The sequence below is a fragment of the Anopheles marshallii genome, chromosome 2, assembly GCF_943734725.1.
Source record: "Anopheles marshallii chromosome 2, idAnoMarsDA_429_01, whole genome shotgun sequence".
NCBI lineage: Eukaryota > Metazoa > Arthropoda > Insecta > Diptera > Culicidae > Anopheles > Anopheles marshallii.
This window is the reverse complement of record NC_071326.1, coordinates 81,732,979-81,751,012: the sequence shown is the minus strand read 5'-3', so window position 1 is coordinate 81,751,012 and position 18,034 is coordinate 81,732,979. Positions and strand designations below refer to the sequence as shown.

General features: G+C 43.4%; 7 protein-coding genes across 7 annotated transcripts; all 7 read right to left on the bottom strand.

Annotated features, from left to right (window-relative positions):
- Positions 1-1,017: 1,017 nt before the first annotated feature.
- LOC128719376 (adult enhancer factor 1-like) lies at positions 1,018-3,822 on the bottom strand. The gene is made up of 4 exons (XM_053813000.1): positions 3,815-3,822; positions 2,972-3,605; positions 2,660-2,891; positions 1,018-1,457 (listed from the first exon to the last, which is right to left on the bottom strand). Exons 1-4 carry the CDS (start codon positions 3,820-3,822, stop codon positions 1,018-1,020), a joined length of 1,314 nt encoding a protein of 437 aa, XP_053668975.1.
- Positions 3,823-4,611: 789 nt separating this feature from the next.
- Positions 4,612-7,672, bottom strand: LOC128718691 (inactive CLIP domain-containing serine protease A28-like). The gene is made up of 7 exons (XM_053812311.1): positions 7,646-7,672; positions 7,400-7,567; positions 7,077-7,281; positions 6,721-7,019; positions 6,145-6,657; positions 5,209-5,493; positions 4,612-5,133 (listed from the first exon to the last, which is right to left on the bottom strand). The coding sequence occupies exons 1-7, from the start codon at positions 7,670-7,672 to the stop codon at positions 4,612-4,614; spliced, it is 2,019 nt and encodes a 672-aa protein (XP_053668286.1).
- Positions 7,673-8,030: 358 nt separating this feature from the next.
- LOC128718690 (inactive CLIP domain-containing serine protease A28-like) lies at positions 8,031-9,579 on the bottom strand. The gene is made up of 5 exons (XM_053812310.1): positions 9,553-9,579; positions 9,307-9,474; positions 8,984-9,188; positions 8,628-8,926; positions 8,031-8,564 (listed from the first exon to the last, which is right to left on the bottom strand). Exons 1-5 carry the CDS (start codon positions 9,577-9,579, stop codon positions 8,031-8,033), a joined length of 1,233 nt encoding a protein of 410 aa, XP_053668285.1.
- A 358-nt stretch (positions 9,580-9,937) lies between these two features.
- Positions 9,938-11,486, bottom strand: LOC128718689 (inactive CLIP domain-containing serine protease A28-like). Its single transcript, XM_053812309.1, has 5 exons — positions 11,460-11,486; positions 11,214-11,381; positions 10,891-11,095; positions 10,535-10,833; positions 9,938-10,471 (listed from the first exon to the last, which is right to left on the bottom strand). Exons 1-5 carry the CDS (start codon positions 11,484-11,486, stop codon positions 9,938-9,940), a joined length of 1,233 nt encoding a protein of 410 aa, XP_053668284.1.
- Positions 11,487-11,844: 358 nt separating this feature from the next.
- Positions 11,845-13,393, bottom strand: LOC128718688 (inactive CLIP domain-containing serine protease A28-like). Its single transcript, XM_053812308.1, has 5 exons — positions 13,367-13,393; positions 13,121-13,288; positions 12,802-13,002; positions 12,442-12,744; positions 11,845-12,378 (listed from the first exon to the last, which is right to left on the bottom strand). The coding sequence occupies exons 1-5, from the start codon at positions 13,391-13,393 to the stop codon at positions 11,845-11,847; spliced, it is 1,233 nt and encodes a 410-aa protein (XP_053668283.1).
- A 358-nt stretch (positions 13,394-13,751) lies between these two features.
- On the bottom strand, positions 13,752-15,068 carry LOC128710299 (inactive CLIP domain-containing serine protease A28-like). Its single transcript, XM_053805349.1, has 4 exons — positions 14,994-15,068; positions 14,705-14,909; positions 14,349-14,647; positions 13,752-14,285 (listed from the first exon to the last, which is right to left on the bottom strand). Exons 1-4 carry the CDS (start codon positions 15,066-15,068, stop codon positions 13,752-13,754), a joined length of 1,113 nt encoding a protein of 370 aa, XP_053661324.1.
- A 1,132-nt stretch (positions 15,069-16,200) lies between these two features.
- On the bottom strand, positions 16,201-17,194 carry LOC128710300 (protein FRA10AC1 homolog). Its single transcript, XM_053805350.1, has 4 exons — positions 16,922-17,194; positions 16,674-16,833; positions 16,340-16,612; positions 16,201-16,268 (listed from the first exon to the last, which is right to left on the bottom strand). The coding sequence occupies exons 1-4, from the start codon at positions 17,192-17,194 to the stop codon at positions 16,201-16,203; spliced, it is 774 nt and encodes a 257-aa protein (XP_053661325.1).
- Positions 17,195-18,034: the final 840 nt, after the last annotated feature.

The following is an 18,034-nucleotide window of genomic DNA, read 5'->3' as shown; positions in this document are numbered from 1 at the left end:
CATTTGTTTTTGATTTTATTAATCAATATTTCCTTTCTGAATGCGCTTTATTGCTGTACCACTACTACTGCTGCTGCTGCTGTGCCGTTCCGATTGTTTTTACCTTGCCAGTTCATGTTAATTAATCTATATATATGCCATTCGTTCGTGAAATGGCGCTGCCTGTTCCACTACTAATGGCTTACCAGAAAAGGGACGCTCTACCTCTACTGTGGATGTGTATAAGATATTTTATACTTTTTGTTAAACACTTCCGCCGGAACGAAATTTATCAGCGGAAGCGCTTTTTTTGGGGGGGGGATGATAAGGTGGAACCGACAAGCGCGCGCAGCTATGTTAATTATCGATCAATTTTGAAGCATTAATTTTGAAATTACAAGATGGTGATTACGACGAGCACACTGGGGATGGGGGGAAAGGGATTAAGTGAAGTGTGGGGAAGTAGTGGCAGCAGTTACAACGTACGGGGTTACAATAAATTTACATTTCGCTTGCGATTATTGTAGAGACAGGGATGGAGACCGAACTAATCGGAACAGAAATTTGTATATCTCGCCTTAGTAGTTCCGGGGTTCCGTTTGTAGCGGGATCGAAATGGTTTACGATGATAACATCTCTGGCATCTATTGGTTTATTCGCTTCTGTTTTGCGTTTGTAACGATACTTTGAACTTTGTGCTAGTAACTAAAACATAAACGACGTATCATGTAAATTGTAAAGCAGAAGACGAAATAACATTCCACATTGCGCATATTAACATCCACGTGCTTTCTCTCGTCCACTCTTTCTATTCGAACTAGCTCGATCCGTTTATCTAATTGCAGACACGGAAACTCTACTGACTGCAAAATCGTGTCTACTTAGGGAAGAATGGGTGACTTCTTTAATGTGTGAACAGCACACAAAAATGCGACAAAACGTAAGAGTAACGCAATAGTGGAGAAGTTTGGAAGGAACAGAAATCGAGGAACAAAGAAAAAAAAAACAGGCATCAGGATGGAAGCAAACGATAAGCGTTTAGTTCGATTTGCTGTTGCAGAAATTCTTCTTGTGGATTTTCAAATGGTTCGCCTGGGCGAATGATTTGCCACAGGCCTGGCACCGGTAGGTCAGCTCGGCCGTATGATGCGACGAGTAGTGTTCGGTCAGCTCGTTGAGATCGCTGTAGTTCTTGCCGCACATGCTGCAATCGAGCGGATTGTCCTTCTTGTGCACCTTCATGTGGTTCTTTATATGGCTCTGCTGGATGAACGACTTCTGGCAGATGTTGCACCGGTACGGACGCTCGCCGTTGTGTATGCGTATGTGGTAGATAAGGTTGATCTTCTGGATGAAGCTAATGCCACAGATCAGGCACTCGTGCGGCCGCTCGCCGGTGTGTATCTTCGTGTGGTTTGACAGGGCCGACGATTGTACGAACGCCTTGCCGCAAGTTAAACATTTGAACGCACGCTCACCTAGGACACACACACACAAGGGGGTTGGTAGAACATAAATGAAAGTGTAATTCAATTCCAGGGAAGGGGCGATCTTCATTCATGACAGCATTATAAATTCTACCTCCACGCAAGAGGAACAGTGCTGATGTGCTAATGGAATCAATTGTATTACGTGACATTGTTACCATTTGTTGTAATTCATCGTTCATAGTTTAGTGTTCTCTCAATGCGTCTTAATCACCACAACGAATAGATGTAGATAACGTATGCTTGGGAAAATGGACTAATAATACTATTAAAGATAATCGATTGCAATTAGGTTTGTCGTAGTCGATATTTGCCCTAAATAGTTCTGAACTTCGCAACTAAGCGCACTTTGGTGCCATGGCCGATCGTTGGTAAATCTTTATCCTTAACCAATTGAAAAGCAGTTTTTTATCGAAACATTCATTTGCTCCTTCTGGAAGATAGCCTACTGCTCAGTTACGACCGGTCTAGACTTACTCAGATGCGACTAGTATCGTGCCTCGGAACTTCGTCACTGTTTGGTCAATTGCTACCAAATTCCAACGAGATCACTTTGCCTTCGATCTTCATCACAGAATTCTATAAAGCTTTACCGTGACGTCGGTAGTCAGGTTGACCGCACAGGACTTCTGTTTGGGAGTCGCACCTTCAGGGAGGAGTCGTTTCTTCAGATGGGAAAAAATATGATTGATGCCAGATCGGCTATGTCCGGAGAAGAATAAGTGCCGTTAAAAAGAAATCTTCCTGAGCAGTTGCCTAACTGTTTTCGTGACAGTTACTGACTAACTGACTGTTACAAATCAACTGATAACGTTTGTCACATATCTGTCAATGCACAATAGAACAATTACAAAAGATGAAACTATTCTGAATTCTGTACTAGGTATGAAATATGACTGAAATTAGTCCATTTCTTTAATGCATACGTTAGGTGTCTACCAACAGCTTAAGCTATTCGTTCAACTTTTTTCTTCTATATGGTAGCTCCGAAACATTCGTTTGGCAAAACAAACATGACAAAACGTTAAATTTGAGCGCATTAGCGCATTGAGCTGCATTATTTCAATTGTAAAATTATTTATAAAGTTGTTATATCTTTAAATTAAAATAAATAATTGCAGAAATCGTACACGGTACGAAACCTCCCTCGTCGAAACATCCGCCCAAACCATCCCGTCCACCCCATCCCTTACCTGTGTGGATACGCTTGTGATTATGCAGCGTCGACTGGTGCGCAAACACCTTGCCGCAAACGTCGCACCGGTGCGACAGTTCCGGCACGTGGATGCGCACGTGGTAGTTCAGCTTGTACTTATCCTTGAAATACTTCCCGCACACATCGCACTGGTGTTCGCTGACCGCGTTGTAGTCGTGATATTTGCGCTCCTTCTTACCCGGCGACTTCACCGTGCGGATGAACTGTTCCTGCAATAAAGTAACCGTATGCCAACGAGACGGGAAAGAATGGAGCTTAACAACAAGACCAACACGAGCCACAAACAGACCTGGTTCCACCATACTTCGGGGATTTTCGTCACGGTGCGCACGTAGTTCTCCGTGTACTCTTCCTTCACCTTCACGATGAACCCTTCCGGTAGCTGCGGGATGACAATGTTCCGGTTCGCTTTGCCTTTCTTTTTCTTTTTACCCGTACCGGTAGTGGTGGTTGTTGTCGTCGTTGTCGTCGAGGCGGTAGTAACCGTTGAGGTTTGTGCCTGAGGTGTTTGTTGTTGCTGCTGCTGCGATTGTTGGGTTTGCGATGGTGGTGCTGGTGGTGCCTGCTGCTGCTGTGACTGTTGTTGCTGCTGCTGTTGCTGCTGTTGCTGTTGCGATTGTTGTTGTTGCTGTTGCTGATGTTGCTGTGCAAGCTGGGACTGCATCTGAGCAGAGAGATGTTGTTGCAGTCCTACCATCTGGGCCTGTTGCTGTAATTGCAGTACGTGCTGTTGGTTATGCGCCTGGCCTTCCAGCGGATCAAATTCTTCCTTTTTCAAATTAACGATCATGCCGGGATGCGGAAAGCCGAGCAGCTGATGCTGGGACTGCTGTGGCAGTTGGTGGTGCTGCTGATGGATTAGCGGCGGGCCAAGCTGATGCTGAAGGTAGATACCTTCGCGTTTCACTTCATTTGGGATAAAGCTAAAAAGAGGAAGTTGGTTCGTAAGTTATCACGTGCGGCATCACCATTATGCATTCGACTGTAAAGGTATTTTAGCGCTAGAATTGACTCCTTTTTGGTCCATTCCGTAAGTCTAACCACCACCCGCCGTGTTACCCCACTCCACCATGCCAAAGGCACGGCCGCGTGCACCTTCCAACCACACTACCGTCCGCACCGCATTACTTACAAATTCATTTTCACTCTCACACACTGTAGGGTTTCTAAACAACGTTTTATAGCATAATTTTGTGACCGTTCTCGTCCCGATTTTGCACTGCGTTACGCTTAACAACGACAACGAAAATAAAACAATAACATTTTCTACTTTTTTCTCGCTGACAGCACCACCTTAACGAAATAACTCAACACATCAATCTTTTAACGAAAAAATCCCCTTTCATGCACCATTTAACGAGCGATAGTTTTAACGAAACAAGCGTGTGCCTAGGGAGTGCACTTTAGCGGAGGAAAATTGAATCGATTTATTTTATGAAGTTTACACAATGGACGATTGCAGTTTTGGGGCTGCGTATATTTGCGTTTTATTTATGTTCGTTGGTAAAAAAGATAATTTTATTTTATTTTCAATTCTTAACAATGTTAACAAATTAACCAGTTGACAGCATTCTCAAGGTAATAAGGTAACACTAAATTAAGTAAAAAAATATCGGGAGCGCAGTATCTGCGTAAATGGCCCGTAAGTTATTAAGTGATTGGCCCCACGGTACGATAGTTTCAACCAATGCGGCCCGCGAGCTGAAAAGTCCGGATACCCCTGCTCTAGCCAAATTATTTATTAATTTATTTACTCCAATATGACGGCATTTATCGTATTATCAACATAGTGTTGAGTTTTTGCAAATTTTACAAGGCATTTGCTCATTGCAAATTGCCTTATCCCGGGTATACGCGATTGCTCTAGCCAAACACTAAAATGGAAAACTAATAACATGGACATTAAGCAAGTGCAAGCAAATGTCTACATTACACATTTTCTGCTATCGTAGAATTAATCCACGTTACAAAATTAGCCACATTCGCGTAAGCGCCTGGAACGTCCTGCTGGCCACAACTTAAGCCCCAAGAAACAATCCCTGCTAAAACGTAAGATCCCGACTCTGTCGGACAAAATAGACCAGATCCACCATCTCCATAGCACATGTCTACGCCTTCCACGGCACCGGCACAAAGGCAGCTCTTGTGCAGACGGAAGAAATCTCCCAAACGTGTCGCCGCAAACATTCGCTTGCACTTTTTTCGTGGTATAACCGGCAGTTCTACGCGTTTCAAAATATATGAGGACGAAGCAAGTGATATGGGATCTACGCCCCAACCGGTAGAGATGCAGAGTTGGTTATCGAACACATCGGTTGGGTTGGGCAAGCAGATTTGTCGTATATGCCTATCATAAAGCACATCTTGTTTCAGATGTGCTAACGCAATATCATTTTTTAGACCCTCATGCTCATACTCAGGATGTTCAATTGTGTTTTGTATTTGAATATTCTGAAAAGATAATACAAAGACAGGCATTATTGGTCTTTATCAAATACCGTACACTATCGATTGCTCATCGTTTACCTGTTTTGGCAGGATACTTTCTTTCTGTTTTAAATTCCATTCTCCAAAGCTGGCGACTAAGTTCTTCGAGTCCTTCAATTCCAGTATATGCGCTGCCGTAAGCACAAATCTCGGATGTATCAGCGTACCACCACCGAGGATCGCATCGTTTTGTAAAATGACAACAACCCACGGAAATTCGCCATACTTAGCGTATGTATGGTTGACCTCGACTTGATTACCAATCCCATCTGGGTTGTGTACACCACATCCGTATTCCATCGAAATCTCATAGTTAGAGTTCATCTACAATACATATACAGTTAGGTTCCAGAGGTGCTCGATATGTGACACTAATTTTACCATATTAACTCGAACATTTTGATCATTTTTGCAGCATACTTCCTTTTCACGGCACACATCAGAAAATCGAAGCCCAATAACACCGCTAGTCTGCGCTTTTGTTTCGACGTAGATTCCATTTGGGCACAGTTCTTTCGCTACACAGAAACCTCCCGGACATTCCTACGAAGAAAAGGCATTGTTTGAGAACTAACGCTGTATGATCATTTCAGAGGTAATACTTTACTTGTGGATCATCCGCGTCATCATTCGCTACGCATGAGATGATCAAGCAGCTATAGATCACTAAAAGAAAACCCCTACAAAACATTGTGTTTACGAAAAAGGACACTTTCCTGTCTGACGATTGTATTCCAACTGATCTATGAAGCTTGGACAACTTCCATTTAGCAATGCATGCATGCTTACATAAAGTAAAAAACTACGGAAAAGAAGAACCCGTATCGCATCTCTTGATAAGCGAAGACGGGGTTTCCCCGGTACGAAATCTACCCCAGGGTCATAGTTCAACGAGGCAAGATTACGTATTGCAAGCAAATGTCCAAAGCATCATCTATTTTAGCATATGCAGCCTTAATGGATCCGCTCATTCGCCGGAGAATGTTTCATGAGATATTCCGTGATCCACCTTACATATCGTGTCACGGCAACGTAAACACCGGCAGAATTATGACCTCCGCATCCGATACCCCACGAAACAATTCCAGCCAGCACGAACGTTCCACTGTCGGTTTGGCACGCGAGTGGTGATCCTCCGTCACCTTTGCACATATCGACGCCAACTTCACCACCAGCACAGATGAAACTTTTCCGAAGATTATAGAATGGTCCAAGTCCAGCAAATCGCAGCATTCGAGTACAATCGTTGTTGGCAATAACCGGAAGTGTTATTTTCTTCATCACGTTCGCGTACACTCCACGCTGCTTGCCCCAGCCGTTGGAGATGCAACGTTCGCCTGCAAACTGATCGGCAGGCTGCGGCAGACATATAGGCTGAATATGCTTTTGGTATTGCACGCTTTCCGCAAGCAATAACAGTGCAATATCGTTCTGTATCGGGTTGTACACATAGTTGGGATGTTTGATGACTTCCGTGACGCTGATGTCCTGTAGAAGAAATGAGAGTCAGTAGTTTCCAACAATAATAAATCTGAGAACTTGGCTTATTACCTGATGCGGGTAGGGTTCATTTGTGGTGCTTATGTCCCATTCGCCGAAGCGCGCGATCAAGTTCGATTTGCCATCCGTATTGTGAGCAGTTGTAACTACAAACCGGGGATGAATCAAAGTACCGCCACAGACGAAGTCACTTTTCGCTACGGATTCATTTGGATTATCGTTTGTAATTATGTACGCCACCCAAGGGAATTCGGCATACTGTGCCAAGGAGTCATTATGATGCAGTTCGTAGTGCAATCCATCATTGTTGAACTGTCCGCATTTAATGCTAGATGCAGGTATTTCAAAATCTTCCTAAAATAACAACCATTACAAACGGTACACTCAAATCCATAGCTTGTGTCTACTTACCCCACTGTCCAGTGGATTATCTGTTGAAGTGGCTGGATCATTACAGCATTTTAGTAAATAATCTGCGCATGAATCGAAATCGTCAATGTCAACTGGCGTGCGTAAACCAATGAGCTGACTATTCTGAGCTAGTGTAGGATCAGCAATATACGTGCCGTCAGGACATAGGTGCTTAGCAACGCAATAACCACCGGGACATTGCTAAGCAAAAAGGAAGAAAAAAGCAAACAAAACAACAATTAACACATTCCGTAAAGTGTGGGAATTCATGAAGTTCACATGAACGTGTAACGCTTAGGTGTAACACTTATCGGCTTACCATATTAGCTCGGACTTTTCTTACTTTTCGGCAGCACACTTTCTCGTCCCGGCACACATTATCTTCACGATTTCGAGGCACAATAATACCGCTAGTCTGTGCATTTGTTTCGACGTACATTCCATTTGGGCACAGCTCTTTCACTACACAGAAACCTCCCGGACATTCCTACGAAAAGATATTACGAAGAGAAGGTATTGTTTTCGAAACTAACGCTGCACGATCATTTCATAGGTAATACTTTACTTGCAGATCATCCGGGTTGCTACGCATCGCTGCGCATGAAAAGATCAACCAGCTGCAGATCACTAAAAGAAAGCCCGAACAAGGCATTGTAGTTGCGAATATGATGCTTTCTCGTCTGAACACTATACGCCGACTACCCGTGGAAGCTTCAGCAGCATCAATATAGCAATTCAATACATGCTTAATGCAAAGAAAAAGAAGAGCAGAACCCGTCACCCGTAATCTCTTGATAAGTAAAGCTGGGTATTCCTCGGTACTAAATCTACCATAGGTCATATGTCAATGTGAACGGGAAGCAGAATTGTGTATTGCAAGCAAATGTCCAAGCATCATTTATTTTTTCCAAATGTAATCAGAACGAATCCGTTCGTTCGCTTCTTGCATTTTACAAAATAATATCAACTTCTAAGCTATGGAGTGTGAAAATTTCGTTGATCCAATTTACGTACTGATTTACAGCAACGTAAACACCAGGTACATCATGACCTCCGCATCCGATACCCCACGAAACAATTCCAGCCAGCACGAACGTTTCACTGTCGGTTTGGCACGCGAGTGGTGATCCTCCGTCACCTTTGCACATATCGACGCCAACTTCACCACCAGCACAGATGAAACCTTTCCGAAGATTATAGAATGGTCCAAGTCCAGCAAATCGCAGCATTCGAGTACAATCGTTGTTGGCAATAACCGGAAGTGTTATTTTCTTCATCACGTTCGCGTACACTCCACGCTGCTTGCCCCAGCCGTTGGAGATGCAACGTTCGCCTGCAAACTGATCGGCAGGCTGCGGCAGACATATAGGCTGAATATGCTTTTGGTATTGCACGCTTTCCGCAAGCAATAACAGTGCAATATCGTTCTGTATCGGGTTGTACACATAGTTGGGATGTTTGATGACTTCCGTGACGCTGATGTCCTGTAGAAGAAATGAGAGTCAGTAGTTTCAAACGATAATAAATCTGAGAACTTGGCTTATTACCTGATGCGGATAGGGTTCATTTGTGGTGCTAATGTCCCATTCGCCGAAGCGCGCGATCAAGTTCGATTTGCCATCCGTATTGTGAGCAGTTGTAACTACAAACCGGGGATGAATCAAAGTACCGCCACAGACGAAGTCACTTTTCGCTACGGATTCATTTGGATTATCGTTTGTAATTATGTACGCCACCCAAGGGAATTCGGCATACTGTGCCAAGGAGTCATTATGATGCAGTTCGTAGTGCAATCCATCATTGTTGAACTGTCCGCATTTAATGCTAGATGCAGGTATTTCAAAATCTTCCTAAAATAACAACCATTACAAACGGTACACTCAAATCCATAGCTTGTGTCTACTTACCACACTGTCCAGTGGATTATCTGTTGAAGTGGCTGGATCATTACAGCATTTTAGTAAATAATCTGCGCACGAATCGGAATCATCAATGTCAACTGGCGTGCGTAAACCAATGAGCTGACTATTCTGAGCTAGTGTAGGATCAGCAATATACGTGCCGTCAGGACATAGGTGCTTAGCCACGCAATAACCACCGGGACATTGCTAAGCAAAAAGGAAGAAAAAAGCAAACAAAACAACAATTAACACATTCCGTAAAGTGTGGGAATTCATGAAGTTCACATGAACGTGTAACGCTTAGGTGTAACACTTATCGGCTTACCATATTAGCTCGGACTTTTCTTACTTTTCGGCAGCACACTTTCTCATCCCGGCACACATTATCTTCACGATTTCGAGGCACAATAATACCGCTAGTCTGCGCATTTGTTTCGACGTACATTCCATTTGGGCACAGCTCTTTCACTACACAGAAACCTCCCGGACATTCCTACGAAAAGATATTACGAAGAGAAGGTATTGTTTTCGAAACTAACGCTGCACGATCATTTCATAGGTAATACTTTACTTGCTGATCATCCGGGTTGCTACGCATCGCTGCGCATGAAAAGATCAACCAGCTGCAGATCACTAAAAGAAAGCCCGAACAAGGCATTGTAGTTGCGAATATGATGCTTTCTCGTCTGAACACTATACGCCGACTACCCGTGGAAGCTTCAGCAGCATCAATATAGCAATTCAATACATGCTTAATGCAAAGAAAAAGAAGAGCAGAACCCGTCACCCGTAATCTCTTGATAAGTAAAGCTGGGTATTCCCCGGTACTAAATCTACCATAGGTCATATGTCAATGTGAACGGGAAGCAGAATTGTGTATTGCAAGCAAATGTCCAAGCATCATTTATTTTTTCCAAATGTAATCAGAACGAATCCGTTCGTTCGCTTCTTGCATTTTACAAAATAATATCAACTTCTAAGCTATGGCGTGTGAAAATTTCGTTGATCCAATTTACGTACTGATTTACAGCAACGTAAACACCAGGTAAATCATGACCTCCGCATCCGATACCCCACGAAACAATTCCAGCCAGCACGAACGTTCCACTGTCGGTTTGGCACGCGAGTGGTGATCCTCCGTCACCTTTGCACATATCGACGCCAACTTCACCACCAGCACAGATGAAACCTTTCCGAAGATTATAGAACGGTCCAAATCCAGCAAATCGCAGCATTCGAGTACAATCGTTGTTGGCAATAACCGGAAGTGTTATTTTCTTCATCACGTTCGCGTACACTCCACGCTGCTTGCCCCAGCCGTTGGAGATGCAACGTTCGCCTGCAAACTGATCGGCAGGCTGCGGCAGACATATAGGCTGAATATGCTTTTGGTATTGCACGCTTTCCGCAAGCAATAACAGTGCAATATCGTTCTGTATCGGGTTGTACACATAGTCGGGATGTTTGATGACTTCCGTGACGCTGATGTCCTGTAGAAGAAATGAGAGTCAGTAGTTTCAAACGATAATAAATCTGAGAACTTGGCTTATTACCTGATGCGGATAGGGTTCATTTGTGGTGCTAATGTCCCATTCGCCGAAGCGCGCGATCAAGTTCGATTTGCCATCCGTATTGTGAGCAGTTGTAACTACAAACCGGGGATGAATCAAAGTACCGCCACAGACGAAGTCACTTTTCGCTACGGATTCATTTGGATTATCGTTTGTAATTATGTACGCCACCCAAGGGAATTCGGCATACTGTGCCAAGGAGTCATTATGATGCAGTTCGTAGTGCAATCCATCATTGTTGAACTGTCCGCATTTAATGCTAGATGCAGGTATTTCAAAATCTTCCTAAAATAACAACCATTACAAACGGTACACTCAAATCCATAGCTTGTGTCTACTTACCCCACTGTCCAGTGGATTATCTGTTGAAGTGGCTGGATCATTACAGCATTTTAGTAAATAATCTGCGCATGAATCGAAATCGTCAATGTCAACTGGCGTGCGTAAACCAATGAGCTGACTATTCTGAGCTAGTGTAGGATCAGCAATATACGTGCCGTCAGGACATAGGTGCTTAGCAACGCAATAACCACCGGGACATTGCTAAGCAAAAAGGAAGAAAAAAGCAAACAAAACAACAATTAACACATTCCGTAAAGTGTGGGAATTCATGAAGTTCACATGAACGTGTAACGCTTAGGTGTAACACTTATCGGCTTACCATATTAGCTCGGACTTTTCTTACTTTTCGGCAGCACACTTTTTCATCCCGGCACACATTATCTTCACGATTTCGAGGCACAATAATACCGCTAGTCTGCGCATTTGTTTCGACGTACATTCCATTTGGGCACAGCTCTTTCACTACACAGAAACCTCCCGGACATTCCTACGAAAAGATATTACGAAGAGAAGGTATTGTTTTCGAAACTAACGCTGCACGATCATTTCATAGGTAATACTTTACTTGCAGATCATCCGGGTTGCTACGCATCGCTGCGCATGAAAAGATCAACCAGCTGCAGATCACTAAAAGAAAGCCCGAACAAGGCATTGTAGTTGCGAATATGATGCTTTCTCGTCTGAACACTATACGCCGACTACCCGTGGAAGCTTCAGCAGCATCAATATAGCAATTCAATACATGCTTAATGCAAAGAAAAAGAAGAGCAGAACCCGTCACCCGTAATCTCTTGATAAGTAAAGCTGGGTATTCCTCGGTACTAAATCTACCATAGGTCATATGTCAATGTGAACGGGAAGCAGAATTGTGTATTGCAAGCAAATGTCCAAGCATCATTTATTTTTTCCAAATGTAATCAGAACGAATCCGTTCGTTCGCTTCTTGCATTTTACAAAATAATATCAACTTCTAAGCTATGGAGTGTGAAAATTTCGTTGATCCAATTTACGTACTGATTTACAGCAACGTAAACACCAGGTACATCATGACCTCCGCATCCGATACCCCACGAAACAATTCCAGCCAGCACGAACGTTCCACTGTCGGTTTGGCACGCGAGTGGTGATCCTCCGTCACCTTTGCACATATCGACGCCAACTTCACCACCAGCACAGATGAAACCTTTCCGAAGATTATAGAACGGTCCAAGTCCAGCAAATCGCAGCATTCGAGTACAATCGTTGTTGGCAATAACCGGAAGTGTTATTTTCTTCATCACGTTCGCGTACACTCCACGCTGCTTGCCCCAGCCGTTGGAGATGCAACGTTCGCCTGCAAACTGATCGGCAGGCTGCGGCAGACATATAGGCTGAATATGCTTTTGGTATTGCACGCTTTCCGCAAGCAATAACAATGCAATATCGTTCTGTATCGGGTTGTACACATAGTCGGGATGTTTGATGACTTCCGTGACGCTGATGTCCTGTAGAAGAAATGAGAGTCAGTAGTTTCCAACGATAATAAATCTGAGAACTTGGCTTATTACCTGATGCGGGTAGGGTTCATTTATGGTGCTAATGTCCCATTCGCCGAAGCGCGCGATCAAGTTCGATTTGCCATCCGTATTGTGAGCAGTTGTAACTACAAACCGCTGATGAATCAAAGTACCGCCACAGACGAAGTCACTTTTCGCTACGGATTCATTTGGATTATCGTCTGTAATTATGTACGCCACCCAAGGGAATTCGGCATACTGTGCCAAGGAGTCATTATGATGCAGTTCGTAGTGCAATCCATCATTGTTGAACTGTCCGCATTTAATGCTAGATGCAGGTATTTCAAAATCTTCCTAAAATAACAACCATTACAAACGGTACACTCAAATCCATAGCTTGTGTCTACTTACCCCACTGTCCAGTGGATTATCTGTTGAAGTGGCTGGATCATTACAGCATTTTAGTAAATAATCTGCGCACGAATCGGAATCATCAATGTCAACTGGCGTGCGTAAACCAATGAGCTGACTATTCTGAGCTAGTGTAGGATCAGCAATATACGTGCCGTCAGGACATAGGTGCTTAGCAACGCAATAACCACCGGGACATTGCTAAGCAAAAAGGAAGAAAAAAGCAAACAAAACAACAATTAACACATTCCGTAAAGTGTGGGAATTCATGAAGTTCACATGAACGTGTAACGCTTAGGTGTAACACTTATCGGCTTACCATATTAGCTCGGACTTTTCTTACTTTTCGGCAGCACACTTTCTCATCCCGGCACACATTATCTTCACGATTTCGAGGCACAATAATACCGCTAGTCTGTGCATTTGTTTCGACGTACATTCCATTTGGGCACAGCTCTTTCACTACACAGAAACCTCCCGGACATTCCTACGAAAAGATATTACGAAGAGAAGGTATTGTTTTCGAAACTAACGCTGCACGATCATTTCATAGGTAATACTTTACTTGCTGATCATCCGGGTTGCTACGCATCGCTGCGCATGAAAAGATCAACCAGCTGCAGATCACTAAAAGAAAGCCCGAACAAGGCATTGTAGTTGCGAATATGATGCTTTCTCGTCTGAACACTATACACCGACTACCCGTGGAAGCTTCAGCAGCATCAATATAGCAATTCAATACATGCTTAATGCAAAGAAAAAGAAGAGCAGAACCCGTCACCCGTAATCTCTTGATAAGTAAAGCTGGGTATTCCCCGGTACTAAATCTACCATAGGTCATATGTCAATGTGAACGGGAAGCAGAATTGTGTATTGCAAGCAAATGTCCAAGCATCATTTATTTTTTCCAAATGTAATCAGAACGAATCCGTTCGTTCGCTTCTTGCATTTTACAAAATAATATCAACTTCTAAGCTATGGCGTGTGAAAATTTCGTTGATCCAATTTACGTACTGATTTACAGCAACGTAAACACCAGGTAAATCATGACCTCCGCATCCGATACCCCACGAAACAATTCCAGCCAGCACGAACGTTCCACTGTCGGTTTGGCACGCGAGTGGTGATCCGCCGTCACCTTTGCACATATCGACGCCAACTTCACCACCAGCACAGATGAAACCTTTCCGAAGATTATAGAACGGTCCAAGTCCAGCAAATCGCAGCATTCGAGTACAATCGTTGTTGGCAATAACCGGAAGTGTTATTTTCTTCATCACGTTCGCGTACACTCCACGCTGCTTGCCCCAGCCGTTGGAGATGCAACGTTCGCCTGCAAACTGATCGGCAGGCTGCGGCAGACATATAGGCTGAATATGCTTTTGGTATTGCACGCTTTCCGCAAGCAATAACAGTGCAATATCGTTCTGTATCGGGTTGTACACATAGTCGGGATGTTTGATGACTTCCGTGACGCTGATGTCCTGTAGAAGAAATGAGAGTCAGTAGTTTCCAACGATAATAAATCTGAGAACTTGGCTTATTACCTGATGCGGATAGGGTTCATTTGTGGTGCTAATGTCCCATTCGCCGAAGCGCGCGATCAAGTTCGATTTGCCATCCGTATTGTGAGCAGTTGTAACTACAAACCGGGGATGAATCAAAGTACCGCCACAGACGAAGTCACTTTTCGCTACGGATTCATTCGGATTATCGTCTGTAATTATGTACGCCACCCAAGGGAATTCGGCATACTGTGCCAAGGAGTCATTATGATGCAGTTCGTAGTGCAATCCATCATTGTTGAACTGTCCGCATTTAATGCTAGATGCAGGTATTTCAAAATCTTCCTAAAATAACAACCATTACAAACGGTACACTCAAATCCATAGCTTGTGTCTACTTACCCCACTGTCCAGTGGATTATCTGTTGAAGTGGCTGGATCATTACAGCATTTTAGTAAATAATCTGCGCATGAGTCGATATCATTGATGTCAAGCCCCACGCGCAATTCAACAAGCTCAGATTTTTGGGCAAGTGTTGAATCATTAACATACGTGCCGTTAGGACATAAGCGCTTCGCAACGCAGTATCCGTCGGGGCATATCTAAAAAAACAAATAGCAATCAACACAGTACACACTTTTCATTTAGTGGAAAATTATAGAGTCAAACGAATATGTGGCACTTACCAGCTCATCTTTCGTATCTTGGCCATACGCTAACGCTAATAGCGAGATGGCTATACAGATTAAGGACGTGTTCATTGTCTTTGACACCAGCACGCACGATGTGATCACTGCGAATGTAGAATCAAACTGAGTGCAAACCTTTTGCAAATGGTGAGCATATACGGAAAACATTGATAAGCATGAGGTTGACGTCGGATTGATTAAAATAAGCATAGCAGGCCCATCACACTCACGTATGTGTTATACAAACATTATCTCATTTGCTGGTATTTTCCCTGAACTGAAAGCATCCGAAACTTTGTACTAATTTTCGTTTACTTTTTGAATTTTTATTGTAACAGCGATACAAATTATTTATTTCATTTATTTATTCTACCATCCAGTCGTTAGGAATATCCTAATAGTTCATTTCAGTGTAAAGGAGCAGTGATTCACTTTTCGTTACTGAAGCTGAGAGCTGAAATCTATGTGTTGAATTATAACTATTAAGTGGTTCTTAGAAGATGTTAAACTGTTATATTATCTTCAAAGCATGTCACACGTCGTGCTATTAATGTATTAGAGTATGTCGCAACGATCGAAGATGACACAATATAGAACCTTGAAAGTCGGGGCATACTCACATACGCCTCTGAAATAAAGCCACTTTCAAAAGCTCACCAAGGCTTCGTGGGAAGATTTTAAACTAGTATGTGTAGAATTGCTATTACTATTGGAGCACCCTGTGCTGGGCTAGGCGCAACTGTCAAGCACTCCCTTTTGACATTTGGCGTAAAAGGCAGAGTTACTAAACTCCCTCTCTGCCCACGACCGGCGTGCTGCACGGACGTATCTGTCTATTGTTCGTTTATTGTTCAACTTTTAATGTGTAGATGTATTGTTAATATCAGCTAATAAAAAATTACCTCAATGTTAACAACACAAAAACTATGGAGGAGCCACTGCAATGACGAGCTTCTTCTTTTTCGGCACAACAACCTCAAGAAGTCTAGGTCTGCCTCTTTTCTGACTTCTTTGCGAATTTATTTACTCGTAGCTGGATAATCAGTCCTGCGTACGGGGGATTGCTCCGAATGGGATTTTAGTCCGGTCCGTTCGTGTGAAGACTGGCGCCGCTACCATCATGCCACCGGGCCGTCCCAAAGTTGTTGTTGTTTGTTGTTGGTAATTCGAATCAGAAGCTGTTTGCCAATGCATTTAGAGGACCTCACAGTAAGAGATCCTCCAAAAACTCGTCAAATTCTTCTTCGCGCGTTTTTTCCTCCACTTCGGTCCCTACAGAAAAGGCAGGTAAATACATCTGTTAGTTCGATCAATGATGCATAATGACCCCTTTCTATAATTACCTTTACTCCAGCTTCCTTCGGTGACATCAAGCACGGTGGAACTATCCTTTTCATCTGCCGCTGGTTCCATTCCGTCTTCCGGTGTCATTTCTTCGGAAATTGTTTCGATTGCATTGCTCTGCGAAATTGGTTTGGCAACGGAACTAGTGGAAGCTTCATCACAAACCCCTTTACTGCTGGGAGTCTTTGTTTTCCGATCTCGCTTCGTCAGTCGTTTGATTTCTCTCTTTTTAGAGCGATAGTTCAGCCTGTCTGAACATTTTGGGCACAATCCTGCGAACAAAAACGTGTATTGATTAGTTTAATTGACGATTTTATCCAGTGTTTAACTTACGCAACTTCACCAGAGCGTTCTTTTTCTGTCCCTGCTCCAGATATCCAAAGTTTACCTCCCAGCTGCGCAGTTCGCTCCGCTCTTCACAGTTCCGATCGCCGCACACGAATTGGCCTTTGCCAACGACGACTTCCTTTTCGATCCTCCAACGCATGGCAACCTCGAAGGATGATGAATTAACGAGACCTTGGTACGGAGGTATATGAATCGGTGCCGCGAGGATAGAAATCGGTACACCTTTCGCTTACCTTGTTCTCTTTGTAGCGGCTCAGGTCCGCAATGCAGTACTCTTTGAACAACTTGTCGTAATACTTTTTGGCCAGCTGCTTCTCCCAACTGTCCACCGTTTCGCCGTCCCACAGGAAACGATGGTTTTCGCGCACCACATCGTGGTCCGTTTTGTCACGGGAGGTGTCACGCTGCAGCAGTTTGGTATCGCCCGGCTTGGTCAGCATGTACTCATTAATGAGATGTTTGTGCAGCTCGTACGGATTCAAGTGGGCCAAGTTTCGGTGATACATCTTGACGCTGGAATTGGTACCGTTCTCGGCACCGGTACCGGTGTCAACACGCTCACAACGTAAACAATAGCGGCACCGTTTCAAACGTCACTTGGCGTGTTGGTCATTTTTGGGAACTTCAATGAGTCATCAAATCTGATGCTCGATATTGTCATTTTCATATTTAACATATTCCGGTACAAATTGAGGCTACATTTTTTGTGAAAAATTGTTCACGAAACAAGGTTAAACGCTTAAAATAGCTTACACATTCCACGTATGTCAAAAGGAACCAAAGCCTCCCAACATGCCCTTCGTCTAGTCAGAATTCGAGTTTTCTGGTGATGGTGATATGGCTTCAAGAGCTTTCGTCTCTCGAAACCCGTGTATTATATAAAAAAAAACGTTTTATAATCGTATTTAAATGAAAAAACGCTCCATAAACGTACCTATACTCTTGACGGTGTACAACGAAAGCTAACACACATACGCATACACTCTTACGTGATCAAATTTATTAAATGCATAGGAGGTCCTTTGACAAAGCTGGTGCATAATTTATATTAAATTTATCGTAACGAACGAACCTTGCTAAAATGTCACTTCACGGCCGGATACGTTGAATAAACTGCGAAAATAAATGCGGTGCTAGTGCGGTTTAGTGTGGCTGTTTGTTTGTAAACAGACACTTGCTAGTGTGCATGAGCGGGCATCGCATCGACATTCACTCAATACGTCGATGTGTGCGTGATGCTGGTAACCAATGTTGGTAAAAAGGGGAGGGTTTTTTCTGTGCGAAGATACACGAGAGATGCAAAGATTAATCGGCCATTTTCCATCAGCATCATCAGCGCATCATCA